Source organism: Cinclus cinclus, chromosome 29, assembly GCF_963662255.1.
Source record: "Cinclus cinclus chromosome 29, bCinCin1.1, whole genome shotgun sequence".
Taxonomy (NCBI): Eukaryota; Metazoa; Chordata; class Aves; order Passeriformes; family Cinclidae; genus Cinclus; species Cinclus cinclus.
The window spans coordinates 709,849-727,991 of record NC_085074.1 but is presented as its reverse complement, the minus strand read 5'-3'; the positions used below and the strand labels follow the sequence as shown (position 1 = coordinate 727,991).

At 50.4% G+C, this 18,143-nt stretch overlaps 1 protein-coding gene across 1 annotated transcript in view; it reads left to right on the top strand.

Annotated features, from left to right (window-relative positions):
* The window catches only part of LOC134054589 (uncharacterized), a 48,540-nt gene that overhangs the window by 4,333 nt on the left and 26,064 nt on the right, over positions 1–18,143 (top strand). The window contains exons 9-31 of the mRNA XM_062510444.1: positions 878–1,016; positions 1,841–1,923; positions 2,400–2,552; positions 2,775–2,885; positions 3,401–3,539; positions 4,387–4,823; positions 5,288–5,440; positions 5,663–5,773; positions 6,881–7,019; positions 7,858–7,945; positions 8,764–8,920; positions 9,143–9,253; positions 10,361–10,499; positions 11,324–11,406; positions 11,883–12,035; positions 12,258–12,368; positions 12,884–13,022; positions 13,870–14,306; positions 14,771–14,923; positions 15,146–15,256; positions 16,364–16,502; positions 17,318–17,421; positions 17,886–18,038. Of these exons, the coding sequence (XP_062366428.1) occupies positions 878–1,016; positions 1,841–1,923; positions 2,400–2,552; positions 2,775–2,885; positions 3,401–3,539; positions 4,387–4,823; positions 5,288–5,440; positions 5,663–5,773; positions 6,881–7,019; positions 7,858–7,945; positions 8,764–8,920; positions 9,143–9,253; positions 10,361–10,499; positions 11,324–11,406; positions 11,883–12,035; positions 12,258–12,368; positions 12,884–13,022; positions 13,870–14,306; positions 14,771–14,923; positions 15,146–15,256; positions 16,364–16,502; positions 17,318–17,421; positions 17,886–18,038 (3,543 nt within the window). The remainder of the gene's footprint in view (positions 1–877; positions 1,017–1,840; positions 1,924–2,399; positions 2,553–2,774; positions 2,886–3,400; positions 3,540–4,386; positions 4,824–5,287; positions 5,441–5,662; positions 5,774–6,880; positions 7,020–7,857; positions 7,946–8,763; positions 8,921–9,142; positions 9,254–10,360; positions 10,500–11,323; positions 11,407–11,882; positions 12,036–12,257; positions 12,369–12,883; positions 13,023–13,869; positions 14,307–14,770; positions 14,924–15,145; positions 15,257–16,363; positions 16,503–17,317; positions 17,422–17,885; positions 18,039–18,143) is intronic.

The window sequence follows — 18,143 nt, the reverse complement described above, 5'->3', positions numbered from 1 at the left end:
TTTGCTGCGTAAAGCAAAGGGCTCTGAGGAGCCCTTCAAGGGCCTTAATCTTTTTGGAATGCCTAGATCTCAAAGTTCTTCATAGACTGTTCGGTACCAAACTGCATTGGTCAGCTCCAAACTTGCTGTTGCAGCTACTCTTGGCCAGATTCCCTTGTCCTTTGGGGCATGAGAGAGCGTCTCCCTATTCCTGAACCCTTCCCCCACATGCCTGGAGACTTGTGGCCCTAGCTAAGGAAGGAGCTAGAGAGCAGAGGGAAGCAGAGGGCATGAGAGAAGACAGCAGGAAGGCAGCAAGGGACTTGAGCCGGGCCACAGATCATTCCAGGAGGACAAGAGAGGAGCAATTTATTTGAAACAAAGCCCGTGGGAGTTGTTCAGAAAGACCTGTCCCACTAGAGCACCCAGGGGGTCACAGAGAGGGGCCCTAAGCACCTCCTGCAAATAGTCAGAGAGCAAATGTATCTGACCAGCCTTGCTCCTGTTCTCTTGGGTTCCAGGTTAGAACGGGCGGCAGGAAGAGACTTCTCCTGCCGGCCTTCCAGCCTTCCAGCCTGAGTGCCTCTGAGGGACCAGGGCAGCAAATGTGCAAATGCTTTGGAAGGAGCTCTGGCTCCACAGAGCGGCCACACTCCTCATCTCCTCTTCAACGCTTTCCTTGCGTTGCCACTTCCCCTCAGGCTCCCTGCACCCTGACTCCCTTAGAACGAGCTCTGCCTTTGGAGCTGCCTACAAGGCTTGCTAGTCGTCCCACAGACCCCCAGGGAATTCAAAGATGTTCCTAAAGGCACGTTGGGCTCAAACAGCCAGAGGAACAGGCCTTGCAGGAACTAGCTCCTGACACTCAGCTTGCTGCATGCTGGTTTTTCATGTTTAGAACCTGCTCGGTCTTGGAAGGCCGACCAAGAAGATCACCTTTGTCACCAATGGATTGGTCAACAACCTCAACTCCTACGGAATAGACATCACCGCTATGTGCAGCGGACTCACCACCTACATGGCTTACGAAGTTCACAGTGAGTGCAAGCATGGGAATTCTCAGTGTTACTGCTCTGGTCTTTTAGTCTCCTGGGGCATGACTAAGGCACAGTTGCTGCTCTTGCACCTCAAAACCCACAGACGCCAAGGGTTTTCTTTCAGCAGTTGCACAAAGGGTTTGGCACCTCTGCCCATGGGGACTGCAAGAGGCTGGGGTCACAGCCCCCATAAATGAACCAAACCAAACCCTTACAGCTCATCTCCAGGAAGCTAATGGGGCTTAAATTAGGGCCTAGAGAGTTTTGCTTCAAACTGTTCTTTCCTGAAATATCCCATCAGGAAGAAGTGTCATTCTAAGAACTGCTGTCCTTCAGGTTAGAGCTTACTGCTGAACTTTGCCCAGGCAGCCACCAGACCCTTGTGCTTCACAATACTAAGCCATGTGGCTTCGATCCTTGTAGGTTTATCCTTAAGTACTTAAATGACTTCCAGTTGGTAGGAGTCTTTCTGAATATCATAGCCCATGTGTCTGGGCCCATGAACTGGCAGCAGCCTCAATGTGCAATGCCCATCCTTCGGGACTCTCAAGAGCCAGTGCAATAGAGCCCCAATTTCTGCACAGGAAATCCCAAAGGGTTTTCAAGACTACGTCTTTGTGGGCATTCCCTGCTGAGCCACAGAGCCAGTGCTCCATGGGGATTTCAAGAGAATCTGTCTCTTGTACAGCTCAACCATTCCCAGTACAGCAATTCTTCGGAACCTGGCTGGCTCCGAGCTACCCCAGCACCCCCCTAAAGACAGCAAGCCAAGGTCTAAGGCATTGGCGCATGGGGTTTTGTCTTTTCTTTTCCAGTTTCCCAAGGACCCCAGGTGCCTCTGGGATCATGCATTACCCTCGATGTCCTGAGAGCTGTGGAGCTGAAGTACTGCATTGGCAATGGCAGTGTCAATTTCCCGGTGAGAAAACCTTAGCTCTTACCACTGCTTAGACCAAATGGGGGGACTCCAGAGCTGCTGCCCAAAGCCAACCCTGATGCCCTTCTTGCCTGGCATCTCCTCATCGACAGCTTCCTGCTGGAGGCTGCAGATGCTTCAAAAGAGCAATGGGTGAGAAGAGGTTGCCATTCAAGACCTTGAGCACGGATTAACTGTGGCCAGGGCTCTTGCACACGGCATCGTCCAAAGGCACCAAATAACAGCTGGCATATGCGGCAATGATTCCCTGAATCCATGGAAAGATTTCTTACAGCCTCTGCCCAAAAGCAGGCATTGATTCGGGGTATTTTAGAAAAGATTGCGAGCAGTGCCGACACTTCCCAGAGGCAGCAATCCTTCCATTGCAGCAGGGATTTTTCAGAAGCTTTGGGCACATCACTGGCTCCTTTCAAAGGCAAAATGTCTTCTTTCCCTTGGCTTTTCAGTCTCAGCAGATTCCAGGCATCATCCTCAACAACACACAAGTCATCATTGGTGGCCAGTCCCAAATTGTGACCATCAACAGGCAATGGCACGTGGCAATCATTGAGCAAATGACTGGCAGCTTCTCCTGGAAAACCATCTGGAACTACAACACGGTGAGTAGCAGGGACAGGGCTCATTCAAAAAGCATCCAGGTAGTCTGGCTCCTTGTCCAGCCGGCCCTGGGTCAGTGATTGTTTCTTATTCTAACCATTTGGAGTTCACGATGGAGGGTATAAACTCCCAGCATTTATTATTGTTTCCCTCCTGATTTTATGTCAATACTAACAGTTGGAAAAAAACCTGAATTGTGAGAGCTGAATAACTTCATTTCACAGGGCGTCATTGCAACCAAAGTCACGCAACAGAACACCTGCTACATTTCCATCATGAACAGAAGCGAGATGCCCCGCTTTGACAATCTGGCGCGCCTGGCACAAGAGAGCAGGGTAAGATTCCAAAGGAGGAGCAGCTTCCTGGCCCTGGAGATCATCAGGCCATTTCTTCATGTGCTTTTCCTTTCTGGAGAGGATCAGATTGTCTCTAGTGGCAGAGTTTCTTTGCACTCAGTTCTAGAGTAGATGAGAAATTTGTTGTAGGAATGCCTGGCCTAAAGAAGGAAGGGGCTACATTATTCTCTCCACAACTCTCTCTGAGGATGTTGAGGATGTCTGCAGCTGGCTGGGCAAAGCTGTTCTCTGTGGAGCCCTACAGTGCTTCTGTTGTGCTACCACTTGCCCTCAGGCTCCCTGCACCCTGACTCCATTAGAACGAGCTCTGCTTTTAGAGCTGCCTACAAGGCTTGCTAGTGGTTCCACAGACCCCCAGGGCATTAAATGGCGTCCGTAAAGGCAGGTGGGACTCAAGCATCCATGCCTGAGTCATTATTCCAGAGCTAGGAATAGCCCGAGCTGGAACGAGCATCTGACACTCAGTGTGCTGAATGCTGGTTTTTCATGTTTAGAACCTGCTCGGTCTTGGAAGGCCGACCAAGAAGATCACCTTTGTCACCAATGGATTGGTCAACAACCTCAACTCCTACGGAATAGACATCACCGCTATGTGCAGCGGACTCACCACCTACATGGCTTACGAAGTTCACAGTGAGTGCAAGCATGGGAATTCTCAGTGTTACTGCTCTGGTCTTTTAGTCTCCTGGGGCATGACTAAGGCACAGTTGCTGCTCTTGCACCTCAAAACCCACAGACGCCAAGGGTTTTCTTTCAGCAGTTGCACAAAGGGTTCGGTCCCTCTGCCCATGGGGACTGCAAGAGGCTGGGGTCACAGCCCCTGTATTGACCCAAAACAAACCCTTGCCAAATCTTTTCCAGAAAGCTTGATGGGGCTGAAATTTTGGTTCAGAGTGTTTCAGCCGGCACAGAAGTCCCCACTAATTCCCAGTCAGGAAGAAGGGTTGTTCTAAGAACCACTGTCCTTCAGCACAGAGCTTGCTGATGTGTTTACCCCAGCAGTCACCTAACCCATGTACTTCACAACAGTAAGCCAAGAGTCTTTGATCCTTGTAGGTTTTTCCCTGGGGCAACCATCCCATTCCTCAGGGAGTTAATGACCGTTACATGGGAGGATTCTTTCAGAATGTCATAGCCCATGTGACTGGGCCCATGAACTGGCAGCAACCTCACTGTCTAATGCCCAGCCTTCAGGACTCTCAGGAGCCAGTGCAATAGAGCCCCAATTTCTGCACGGGAAATCCCAAAGGGTTTTCAAGAACACGTCTTTGTGGGCATTCCTTGCCAAGCCACACAGCTGGTGCTCTTTGGGGACTCCAACAGAATCTGTCCCTTGTACAGCTCAAACATTCTCAGTGCAGCAATTCTCCAGACCCTGGCTGGCTGACAGCAAAACCAGCACCCTCTTGTAAAAATACAGCCAAGGTCTTAGGTACTGGCTCATGGGGTTTTGTCTTCTCTTGTATTCCAGCTTTCCAAGGACCCCAGGTGCCTCTGGGCCCATGCATTACCCTCGATGTCCTGAGAGCTGTGGAGCTTCAGTACTGCAATGGCAATGGCAATTGGAATGGCAACTGGAATGGCAACTGGAATGGCAACTGGAATGGCAACTGGAATGGCAATTGGAATGGCAATGGCAACTGGAACGGCAATTGGAATGGTGGTAACAATTGGAATGGCAATGGCAATTGGAATGGCGGTAACAACTGGAATGGCGGCAACAATTGGAATGGCAATGGCAATTGGAATGGCGGTAACAACTGGAATGGCGGTAACAATTGGAATGGCGGTATCAATTGGAATGGAGGTTGGAACGGTGGTAACAATTGGAATGGCAACTGGAATGGCGGTTGGAACGGCGGTAACAATTGGAATGGCAGTGGCATTTGGAATGGCAACTGGAGTGGCAACGGACAGGTGAGAAATCCTTAGCTCTTACCATTGCTTAGACCAAATGGGGGGACTCCAGAGCTGCTGCCCAATGCCAACCCTGATGCCCCCCTTGCCTGGCATCTCCTCATCGACAGCTTCCTGCTGGAGGCTGCAGATGCTTCAAAAGAGCAATGGGTGAGAAGAGGTTGCCATTCAAGACCTTGAGCACGGATTAACTGTGGCCAGGGCTCTTGCACACGGCATCGTCCAAAGGCACCAAATAACAGCTGGCATATGCGGCAATGATTCCCTGAATCCATGGAAAGATTTCTTACGGCCTCTGCCCAAAAGCAAGCATTGATTCGGGGTTTTTTAGAAAAGATTGCGAGCAGTGCCGACACTTCCCAGAGGCAGCAATCCTTCCATTGCAGCAGGGATTTTTCAGAAGCTTTGGGCACATCACTGGCTCCCTTCAAAGGCAAAATGTCTTCTTTCCCTTGGCTTTTCAGTCTCAGCAGATTCCAGGCATCATCCTCAACAACACACAAGTCATCATTGGTGGCCAGTCCCAAATTGTGACCATCAACAGGCAATGGCACGTGGCAATCATTGAGCAAATGACTGGCAGCTTCTCCTGGAAAACCATCTGGAACTACAACACGGTGAGTAGCAGGGACAGGACTCATTCAAAAAGCATCCAGGTAGTCTGGCTCCTTGTCCAGCCGGCCCTGGGTCGGCGATTGTTTCTTTTTCTAACCATTTGGAGTTCACGATGGAGGGTATAAACTCCCAGCATTTGTTATTGTTTCCCTCCTGATTTTATGTCAATACTAACAGTTGGAAAAAAACCTGAATTGTGAGAGCTGAATAACTTCATTTCACAGGGCGTCATTGCAACCAAAGTCACGCAACAGAACACCTGCTACATTTCCATCATGAACAGAAGCGAGATGCCCCGCTTTGACAATCTGGCGCGCCTGGCACAAGAGAGCAGGGTAAGATTCCAAAGGAGGAGCAGCTTCCTGGCCCTGGAGATCATCGGGCCATTTCTTCATGTGCTTTTCCTTTCTGGAGAGGATCAGATTGTCTCTAGTGGCAGAGTTTCTTTGCACTCAGTTCTAGAGTAGATGAGAAATTTGTTGTAGGAATGCCTGGCCTAAAGAAGGAAGGGGCTGTATTATCCTTCCCCCAGCTCCACTTTCTCGGAGGATGTTGAGCTCTGCAGTTTGCTGCATAAAACAAAGGGCTCTGAGGAGCCCTTCAAGGGCCTTAATCTTTTTGGAATGCCTAGATCTCAAAGTTCTTCATAGACTGTTCGGTACCAAACTGCATTGGTCAGCTCCAAACTTGCTGTTGCAGCTACTCTTGACCAGATTCCCTTGTCCTTTGGGGCATGAGAGAGCGTCTCCCTATTCCTGAACCCTTCCCCCACATGCCTGGAGACTTGTGGCCCTAGCTAAGGAAGGAGCTAGAGAGCAGAGGGAAGCAGAGGGCATGAGAGAAGACAGCAGGAAGGCAGCAAGGGACTTGAGCCGGGCCACAGATCATTCCAGGAGGACAAGAGAGGAGCAATTTATTTGAAACAAAGCCCATGGGAGTTGTTCAGAAAGACCTGTCCCACTAGAGCACCCAGGGGGTCACAGAGAGGGGCCCTAAGCACCTCCTGCAAATAGTCAGAGAGCAAATGTATCTGACCAGCCTTGCTCCTGTTCTCTTGGGTTCCAGGTTAGAACGGGCGGCAGGAAGAGACTTCTCCTGCCGGCCTTCCAGCCTTCCAGCCTGAGTGCCTCTGAGGGACCAGGGCAGCAAATGTGCAAATGCTTTGGAAGGAGCTCTGGCTCCACAGAGCGGCCACACTCCTCATCTCCTCTTCAACGCTTTCCTTGAGTTGCCACTTCCCCTCAGGCTCCCTGCACCCTGACTCCCTTAGAACGAGCTCTGCCTTTGGAGCTGCCTACAAGGCTTGCTAGTCGTCCCACAGACCCCCAGGGAATTCAAAGATGTTCCTAAAGGCACGTTGGGCTCAAACAGCCAGAGGAACAGGCCTTGCAGGAACTAGCTCCTGACACTCAGCTTGCTGCATGCTGGTTTTTCATGTTTAGAACCTGCTCGGTCTTGGAAGGCCGACCAAGAAGATCACCTTTGTCACCAATGGATTGGTCAACAACCTCAACTCCTACGGAATAGACATCACCGCTATGTGCAGCGGACTCACCACCTACATGGCTTACGAAGTTCACAGTGAGTGCAAGCATGGGAATTCTCAGTGTTACTGCTCTGGTCTTTTAGTCTCCTGGGGCATGACTAAGGCACAGTTGCTGCTCTTGCACCTCAAAACCCACAGACGCCAAGGGTTTTCTTTCAGCAGTTGCACAAAGGGTTCGGTCCCTCTGCCCATGGGGACTGCAAGAGGCTGGGGTCACAGCCCCTGTATTGACCCAAAACAAACCCTTGCCAAATCTTTTCCAGAAAGCTTGATGGGGCTGAAATTTTGGTTCAGAGTGTTTCAGCCGGCACAGAAGTCCCCACTAATTCCCAGTCAGGAAGAAGGGTTGTTCTAAGAACCACTGTCCTTCAGCACAGAGCTTGCTGATGTGTTTACCCCAGCAGTCACCTAACCCATGTACTTCACAACAGTAAGCCAAGAGTCTTTGATCCTTGTAGGTTTTTCCCTGGGGCAACCATCCCATTCCTCAGGGAGTTAATGACCGTTACATGGGAGGATTCTTTCAGAATGTCATAGCCCATGTGACTGGGCCCATGAACTGGCAGCAACCTCACTGTCTAATGCCCAGCCTTCAGGACTCTCAGGAGCCAGTGCAATAGAGCCCCAATTTCTGCACGGGAAATCCCAAAGGGTTTTCAAGAACACGTCTTTGTGGGCATTCCTTGCCAAGCCACACAGCTGGTGCTCTTTGGGGACTCCAACAGAATCTGTCCCTTGTACAGCTCAAACATTCTCAGTGCAGCAATTCTCCAGACCCTGGCTGGCTGACAGCAAAACCAGCACCCTCTTGTAAAAATACAGCCAAGGTCTTAGGTACTGGCTCATGGGGTTTTGTCTTCTCTTGTATTCCAGCTTTCCAAGGACCCCAGGTGCCTCTGGGCCCATGCATTACCCTCGATGTCCTGAGAGCTGTGGAGCTTCAGTACTGCAATGGCAATGGCAATTGGAATGGCAACTGGAATGGCAACTGGAATGGCAACTGGAATGGCAACTGGAATGGCAATTGGAATGGCAATGGCAACTGGAACGGCAATTGGAATGGTGGTAACAATTGGAATGGCAATGGCAATTGGAATGGCGGTAACAACTGGAATGGCGGCAACAATTGGAATGGCAATGGCAATTGGAATGGCGGTAACAACTGGAATGGCGGTAACAATTGGAATGGCGGTATCAATTGGAATGGAGGTTGGAACGGTGGTAACAATTGGAATGGCAACTGGAATGGCGGTTGGAACGGCGGTAACAATTGGAATGGCAGTGGCATTTGGAATGGCAACTGGAGTGGCAACGGACAGGTGAGAAATCCTTAGCTCTTACCATTGCTTAGACCAAATGGGGGGACTCCAGAGCTGCTGCCCAATGCCAACCCTGATGCCCCCCTTGCCTGGCATCTCCTCATCGACAGCTTCCTGCTGGAGGCTGCAGATGCTTCAAAAGAGCAATGGGTGAGAAGAGGTTGCCATTCAAGACCTTGAGCACGGATTAACTGTGGCCAGGGCTCTTGCACACGGCATCGTCCAAAGGCACCAAATAACAGCTGGCATATGCGGCAATGATTCCCTGAATCCATGGAAAGATTTCTTACGGCCTCTGCCCAAAAGCAAGCATTGATTCGGGGTTTTTTAGAAAAGATTGCGAGCAGTGCCGACACTTCCCAGAGGCAGCAATCCTTCCATTGCAGCAGGGATTTTTCAGAAGCTTTGGGCACATCACTGGCTCCCTTCAAAGGCAAAATGTCTTCTTTCCCTTGGCTTTTCAGTCTCAGCAGATTCCAGGCATCATCCTCAACAACACACAAGTCATCATTGGTGGCCAGTCCCAAATTGTGACCATCAACAGGCAATGGCACGTGGCAATCATTGAGCAAATGACTGGCAGCTTCTCCTGGAAAACCATCTGGAACTACAACACGGTGAGTAGCAGGGACAGGACTCATTCAAAAAGCATCCAGGTAGTCTGGCTCCTTGTCCAGCCGGCCCTGGGTCGGCGATTGTTTCTTTTTCTAACCATTTGGAGTTCACGATGGAGGGTATAAACTCCCAGCATTTGTTATTGTTTCCCTCCTGATTTTATGTCAATACTAACAGTTGGAAAAAAACCTGAATTGTGAGAGCTGAATAACTTCATTTCACAGGGCGTCATTGCAACCAAAGTCACGCAACAGAACACCTGCTACATTTCCATCATGAACAGAAGCGAGATGCCCCGCTTTGACAATCTGGCGCGCCTGGCACAAGAGAGCAGGGTAAGATTCCAAAGGAGGAGCAGCTTCCTGGCCCTGGAGATCATCGGGCCATTTCTTCATGTGCTTTTCCTTTCTGGAGAGGATCAGATTGTCTCTAGTGGCAGAGTTTCTTTGCACTCAGTTCTAGAGTAGATGAGAAATTTGTTGTAGGAATGCCTGGCCTAAAGAAGGAAGGGGCTGTATTATCCTTCCCCCAGCTCCACTTTCTCGGAGGATGTTGAGCTCTGCAGTTTGCTGCATAAAACAAAGGGCTCTGAGGAGCCCTTCAAGGGCCTTAATCTTTTTGGAATGCCTAGATCTCAAAGTTCTTCATAGACTGTTCGGTACCAAACTGCATTGGTCAGCTCCAAACTTGCTGTTGCAGCTACTCTTGACCAGATTCCCTTGTCCTTTGGGGCATGAGAGAGCGTCTCCCTATTCCTGAACCCTTCCCCCACATGCCTGGAGACTTGTGGCCCTAGCTAAGGAAGGAGCTAGAGAGCAGAGGGAAGCAGAGGGCATGAGAGAAGACAGCAGGAAGGCAGCAAGGGACTTGAGCCGGGCCACAGATCATTCCAGGAGGACAAGAGAGGAGCAATTTATTTGAAACAAAGCCCATGGGAGTTGTTCAGAAAGACCTGTCCCACTAGAGCACCCAGGGGGTCACAGAGAGGGGCCCTAAGCACCTCCTGCAAATAGTCAGAGAGCAAATGTATCTGACCAGCCTTGCTCCTGTTCTCTTGGGTTCCAGGTTAGAACGGGCGGCAGGAAGAGACTTCTCCTGCCGGCCTTCCAGCCTTCCAGCCTGAGTGCCTCTGAGGGACCAGGGCAGCAAATGTGCAAATGCTTTGGAAGGAGCTCTGGCTCCACAGAGCGGCCACACTCCTCATCTCCTCTTCAACGCTTTCCTTGAGTTGCCACTTCCCCTCAGGCTCCCTGCACCCTGACTCCCTTAGAACGAGCTCTGCCTTTGGAGCTGCCTACAAGGCTTGCTAGTCGTCCCACAGACCCCCAGGGAATTCAAAGATGTTCCTAAAGGCACGTTGGGCTCAAACAGCCAGAGGAACAGGCCTTGCAGGAACTAGCTCCTGACACTCAGCTTGCTGCATGCTGGTTTTTCATGTTTAGAACCTGCTCGGTCTTGGAAGGCCGACCAAGAAGATCACCTTTGTCACCAATGGATTGGTCAACAACCTCAACTCCTACGGAATAGACATCACCGCTATGTGCAGCGGACTCACCACCTACATGGCTTACGAAGTTCACAGTGAGTGCAAGCATGGGAATTCTCAGTGTTACTGCTCTGGTCTTTTAGTCTCCTGGGGCATGACTAAGGCACAGTTGCTGCTCTTGCACCTCAAAACCCACAGACGCCAAGGGTTTTCTTTCAGCAGTTGCACAAAGGGTTTGGCACCTCTGCCCATGGGGACTGCAAGAGGCTGGGGTCACAGCCCCCATAAATGAACCAAACCACATCCTTACAGCTCATCTCCAGGAAGCTAATGGGGCTTAAATTAGGGCCTAGAGAGTTTTGCTTCAAACTGTTCTTTCCTGAAATATCCCATCAGGAAGAAGTGTCATTCTAAGAACTGCTGTCCTTCAGGTTAGAGCTTACTGCTGAACTTTGCCCAGGCAACCACCAGACCCTTGTGCTTCACAATATTAAGCCATGTGGCTTCGATCCTTGTAGGTTTATCCTTAAGTACTTAAATGACTTCCAGTTGGTAGGAGTCTTTCTGAATATCATAGCCCATGTGTCTGGGCCCATGAACTGGCAGCAGCCTCAATGTGCAATGCCCATCCTTCGGGACTCTCAAGAGCCAGTGCAATAGAGCCCCAATTTCTGCACAGGAAATCCCAAAGGGTTTTCAAGACTACGTCGTTGTGGGCATTCCCTGCTGAGCCACAGAGCCAGTGCTCCATGGGGATTTCAAGAGAATCTGTCTCTTGTACAGCTCAACCATTCCCAGTACAGCAATTCTTCGGAACCTGGCTGGCTCCGAGCTACCCCAGCACCCCCCTAAAGACAGCAAGCCAAGGTCTAAGGCATTGGCGCATGGGGTTTTGTCTTTTCTTTTCCAGTTTCCCAAGGACCCCAGGTGCCTCTGGGATCATGCATTACCCTCGATGTCCTGAGAGCTGTGGAGCTGAAGTACTGCATTGGCAATGGCAGTGTCAATTTCCCGGTGAGAAAACCTTAGCTCTTACCATTGCTTAGACCAAATGGGGGGACTCCAGAGCTGCTGCCCAATGCCAACCCTGATGCCCTCCTTGCCTGGCATCTCCTCATCGACAGCTTCCTGCTGGAGGCTGCAGATGCTTCAAAAGAGCAATGGGTGAGAAGAGGTTGCCATTCAAGACCTTGAGCACAGATTAACTGTGGCCAGGGCTCTTGCACACGGCATCGTCCAAAGGCACCAAATAACAGCTGGCATATGCGGCAATGATTCCCTGAATCCATGGAAAGATTTCTTACGGCCTCTGCCCAAAAGCAGGCATTGATTCGGGGTATTTTAGAAAAGATTGCGAGCAGTGCCGACACTTCCCGGAGGCAGCAATCCTTCCATTGCAGCAGGGATTTTTCAGAAGCTTTGGGCACATCACTGGCTCCTTTCAAAGGCAAAATGTCTTCTTTCCCTTGGCTTTTCAGTCTCAGCAGATTCCAGGCATCATCCTCAACAACACACAAGTCATCATTGGTGGCCAGTCCCAAATTGTGACCATCAACAGGCAATGGCACGTGGCAATCATTGAGCAAATGACTGGCAGCTTCTCCTGGAAAACCATCTGGAACTACAACACGGTGAGTGGCAGGGACAGGGCTCATTCAAAAAGCATCCAGGTAGTCTGGCTCCTTGTCCAGCCGGCCCTGGGTCAGTGATTGTTTCTTATTCTAACCATTTGGAGTTCACGATGGAGGGTATAAACTCCCAGCATTTGTTATTGTTTCCCTCCTGATTTTATGTCAATACTAACAGTTGGAAAAAAACCTGAATTGTGAGAGCTGAATAACTTCATTTCACAGGGCGTCATTGCAACCAAAGTCACGCAACAGAACACCTGCTACATTTCCATCATGAACAGAAGCGAGATGCCCCGCTTTGACAATCTGGCGCGCCTGGCACAAGAGAGCAGGGTAAGATTCCAAAGGAGGAGCAGCTTCCTGGCCCTGGAGGTCATCAGGCCATTTCTTCATGTGCTTTTCCTTTCTGGAGAGGATCAGATTGTCTCTAGTGGCAGAGTTTCTTTGCACTCAGTACTAGAGTAGATGAGAAATTTGTTGTAGGAATGCCTGGCCTAAAGAAGGAAGGGGCTACATTATTCTCTCCACAACTCTCTCTGAGGATGTTGAGGATGTCTGCAGCTGGCTGGGCAAAGCTGTTCTCTGTGGAGCCCTACAGTGCTTCTGTTGTGCTACCACTTGCCCTCAGGCTCCCTGCACCCTGACTCCATTAGAACGAGCTCTGCTTTTAGAGCTGCCTACAAGGCTTGCTAGTGGTTCCACAGACCCCCAGGGCATTAAATGGTGTCCGTAAAGGCAGGTGGGACTCAAGCATCCATGCCTGAGTCATTATTCCAGAGCTAGGAATAGCCCGAGCTGGAACGAGCATCTGACACTCAGTGTGCTGAATGCTGGTTTTTCATGTTTAGAACCTGCTCGGTCTTGGAAGGCCGACCAAGAAGATCACCTTTGTCACCAATGGATTGGTCAACAACCTCAACTCCTACGGAATAGACATCACCGCTATGTGCAGCGGACTCACCACCTACATGGCTTACGAAGTTCACAGTGAGTGCAAGCATGGGAATTCTCAGTGTTACTGCTCTGGTCTTTTAGTCTCCTGGGGCATGACTAAGGCACAATTGCTGCCCTTCCACCTCAAAAGCCACAGACACCAAGGGTTTTCTTTCAGCAGTTGCACAAAGGGTTCGGTCCCTCTGCCCATGGGGACTGCAAGAGGCTGGGGTCACAGCCCCTGTATTGACCCAAAACAAACCCTTGCCAAATCTTTTCCAGAAAGCTTGATGGGGCTGAAATTTTGGTTCAGAGTGTTTCAGCCGGCACAGAAGTCCCCACTAATTCCCAGTCAGGAAGAAGGGTTGTTCTAAGAACCACTGTCCTTCAGCACAGAGCTTGCTGATGTGTTTACCCCAGCAGTCACCTAACCCATGTACTTCACAACAGTAAGCCAAGAGTCTTTGATCCTTGTAGGTTTTTCCCTGGGGCAACCATCCCATTCCTCAGGGAGTTAATGACCGTTACATGGGAGGATTCTTTCAGAATGTCATAGCCCATGTGACTGGGCCCATGAACTGGCAGCAACCTCACTGTCTAATGCCCAGCCTTCAGGACTCTCAGGAGCCAGTGCAATAGAGCCCCAATTTCTGCACGGGAAATCCCAAAGGGTTTTCAAGAACACGTCTTTGTGGGCATTCCTTGCCAAGCCACACAGCTGGTGCTCTTTGGGGACTCCAACAGAATCTGTCCCTTGTACAGCTCAAACATTCTCAGTGCAGCAATTCTCCAGACCCTGGCTGGCTGACAGCAAAACCAGCACCCTCTTGTAAAAATACAGCCAAGGTCTTAGGTACTGGCTCATGGGGTTTTGTCTTCTCTTGTATTCCAGCTTTCCAAGGACCCCAGGTGCCTCTGGGCCCATGCATTACCCTCGATGTCCTGAGAGCTGTGGAGCTTCAGTACTGCAATGGCAATGGCAATTGGAATGGCAACTGGAATGGCAACTGGAATGGCAACTGGAATGGCAACTGGAATGGCAATTGGAATGGCAATGGCAACTGGAACGGCAATTGGAATGGTGGTAACAATTGGAATGGCAATGGCAATTGGAATGGCGGTAACAACTGGAATGGCGGCAACAATTGGAATGGCAATGGCAATTGGAATGGCGGTAACAACTGGAATGGCGGTAACAATTGGAATGGCGGTATCAATTGGAATGGAGGTTGGAACGGTGGTAACAATTGGAATGGCAACTGGAATGGCGGTTGGAACGGCGGTAACAATTGGAATGGCAGTGGCATTTGGAATGGCAACTGGAGTGGCAACGGACAGGTGAGAAATCCTTAGCTCTTACCATTGCTTAGACCAAATGGGGGGACTCCAGAGCTGCTGCCCAATGCCAACCCTGATGCCCTCCTTGCCTGGCATCTCCTCATCGACAGCTTCCTGCTGGAGGCTGCAGATGCTTCAAAAGAGCAATGGGTGAGAAGAGGTTGCCATTCAAGACCTTGAGCACGGATTAACTGTGGCCAGGACTCTTGCACACGGCATCGTCCAAAGGCACCAAATAACAGCTGGCATATGCGGCAATGCTTCCCTGAATCCATGGAAAGATTTCTTACGGCCTCTGCCCAAAAGCAAGCATTGATTCGGGGTTTTTTAGAAAAGATTGCGAGCAGTGCCGACACTTCCCAGAGGCAGCAATCCTTCCATTGCAGCAGGGATTTTTCAGAAGCTTTGGGCACATCACTGGCTCCCTTCAAAGGCAAAATGTCTTCTTTCCCTTGGCTTTTCAGTCTCAGCAGATTCCAGGCATCATCCTCAACAACACACAAGTCATCATTGGTGGCCAGTCCCAAATTGTGACCATCAACAGGCAATGGCACGTGGCAATCATTGAGCAAATGACTGGCAGCTTCTCCTGGAAAACCATCTGGAACTACAACACGGTGAGTAGCAGGGACAGGACTCATTCAAAAAGCATCCAGGTAGTCTGGCTCCTTGTCCAGCCGGCCCTGGGTCGGCGATTGTTTCTTTTTCTAACCATTTGGAGTTCACGATGGAGGGTATAAACTCCCAGCATTTGTTATTGTTTCCCTCCTGATTTTATGTCAATACTAACAGTTGGAAAAAAACCTGAATTGTGAGAGCTGAATAACTTCATTTCACAGGGCGTCATTGCAACCAAAGTCACGCAACAGAACACCTGCTACATTTCCATCATGAACAGAAGCGAGATGCCCCGCTTTGACAATCTGGCGCGCCTGGCACAAGAGAGCAGGGTAAGATTCCAAAGGAGGAGCAGCTTCCTGGCCCTGGAGATCATCGGGCCATTTCTTCATGTGCTTTTCCTTTCTGGAGAGGATCAGATTGTCTCTAGTGGCAGAGTTTCTTTGCACTCAGTTCTAGAGTAGATGAGAAATTTGTTGTAGGAATGCCTGGCCTAAAGAAGGAAGGGGCTGTATTATCCTTCCCCCAGCTCCACTTTCTCGGAGGATGTTGAGCTCTGCAGTTTGCTGCGTAAAGCAAAGGGCTCTGAGGAGCCCTTCAAGGGCCTTAATCTTTTTGGAATGCCTAGATCTCAAAGTTCTTCATAGACTGTTCGGTACCAAACTGCATTGGTCAGCTCCAAACTTGCTGTTGCAGCTACTCTTGACCAGATTCCCTTGTCCTTTGGGGCATGAGAGAGCGTCTCCCTATTCCTGAACCCTTCCCCCACATGCCTGGAGACTTGTGGCCCTAGCTAAGGAAGGAGCTAGAGAGCAGAGGGAAGCAGAGGGCATGAGAGAAGACAGCAGGAAGGCAGCAAGGGACTTGAGCCGGGCCACAGATCATTCCAGGAGGACAAGAGAGGAGCAATTTATTTGAAACAAAGCCCATGGGAGTTGTTCAGAAAGACCTGTCCCACTAGAGCACCCAGGGGGTCACAGAGAGGGGCCCTAAGCACCTCCTGCAAATAGTCAGAGAGCAAATGTATCTGACCAGCCTTGCTCCTGTTCTCTTGGGTTCCAGGTTAGAACGGGCGGCAGGAAGAGACTTCTCCTGCCGGCCTTCCAGCCTTCCAGCCTGAGTGCCTCTGAGGGACCAGGGCAGCAAATGTGCAAATGCTTTGGAAGGAGCTCTGGCTCCACAGAGCGGCCACACTCCTCATCTCCTCTTCAACGCTTTCCTTGAGTTGCCACTTCCCCTCAGGCTCCCTGCACCCTGACTCCCTTAGAACGAGCTCTGCCTTTGGAGCTGCCTACAAGGCTTGCTAGTCGTCCCACAGACCCCCAGGGAATTCAAAGATGTTCCTAAAGGCACGTTGGGCTCAAACAGCCAGAGGAACAGGCCTTGCAGGAACTAGCTCCTGACACTCAGCTTGCTGCATGCTGGTTTTTCATGTTTAGAACCTGCTCGGTCTTGGAAGGCCGACCAAGAAGATCACCTTTGTCACCAATGGATTGGTCAACAACCTCAACTCCTACGGAATAGACATCACCGCTATGTGCAGCGGACTCACCACCTACATGGCTTACGAAGTTCACAGTGAGTGCAAGCATGGGAATTCTCAGTGTTACTGCTCTGGTCTTTTAGTCTCCTGGGGCATGACTAAGGCACAGTTGCTGCTCTTGCACCTCAAAACCCACAGACGCCAAGGGTTTTCTTTCAGCAGTTGCACAAAGGGTTTGGCACCTCTGCCCATGGGGACTGCAAGAGGCTGGGGTCACAGCCCCCATAAATGAACCAAACCACATCCTTACAGCTCATCTCCAGGAAGCTAATGGGGCTTAAATTAGGGCCTAGAGAGTTTTGCTTCAAACTGTTCTTTCCTGAAATATCCCATCAGGAAGAAGTGTCATTCTAAGAACTGCTGTCCTTCAGGTTAGAGCTTACTGCTGAACTTTGCCCAGGCAGCCACCAGACCCTTGTGCTTCACAATACTAAGCCATGTGGCTTCGATCCTTGTAGGTTTATCCTTAAGTACTTAAATGACTTCCAGTTGGTAGGAGTCTTTCTGAATATCATAGCCCATGTGTCTGGGCCCATGAACTGGCAGCAGCCTCAATGTGCAATGCCCATCCTTCGGGACTCTCAAGAGCCAGTGCAATAGAGCCCCAATTTCTGCACAGGAAATCCCAAAGGGTTTTCAAGACTACGTCGTTGTGGGCATTCCCTGCTGAGCCACAGAGCCAGTGCTCCATGGGGATTTCAAGAGAATCTGTCTCTTGTACAGCTCAACCATTCCCAGTACAGCAATTCTTCGGAACCTGGCTGGCTCCGAGCTACCCCAGCACCCCCCTAAAGACAGCAAGCCAAGGTCTAAGGCATTGGCGCATGGGGTTTTGTCTTTTCTTTTCCAGTTTCCCAAGGACCCCAGGTGCCTCTGGGATCATGCATTACCCTCGATGTCCTGAGAGCTGTGGAGCTGAAGTACTGCATTGGCAATGGCAGTGTCAATTTCCCGGTGAGAAAACCTTAGCTCTTACCATTGCTTAGACCAAATGGGGGGACTCCAGAGCTGCTGCCCAAAGCCAACCCTGATGCCCTCCTTGCCTGGCATCTCCTCATCGACAGCTTCCTGCTGGAGGCTGCAGATGCTTCAAAAGAGCAATGGGTGAGAAGAGGTTGCCATTCAAGACCTTGAGCACAGATTAACTGTGGCCAGGGCTCTTGCACACGGCATCGTCCAAAGGCACCAAATAACAGCTGGCATTTGCGGCAATGATTCCCTGAATCCATGGAAAGATTTCTTACAGCCTCTGCCCAAAAGCAGGCATTGATTCGGGGTATTTTAGAAAAGATTGCGAGCAGTGCCGACACTTCCCAGAGGCAGCAATCCTTCCATTGCAGCAGGGATTTTTCAGAAGCTTTGGGCACATCACTGGCTCCCTTCAAAGGCAAAATGTCTTCTTTCCCTTGGCTTTTCAGTCTCAGCAGATTCCAGGCATCATCCTCAACAACACACAAGTCATCATTGGTGGCCAGTCCCAAATTGTGACCATCAACAGGCAATGGCACGTGGCAATCATTGAGCAAATGACTGGCAGCTTCTCCTGGAAAACCATCTGGAACTACAACACGGTGAGTAGCAGGGACAGGACTCATTCAAAAAGCATCCAGGTAGTCTGGCTCCTTGTCCAGCCGGCCCTGGGTCAGTGATTGTTTCTTATTCTAACCATTTGGAGT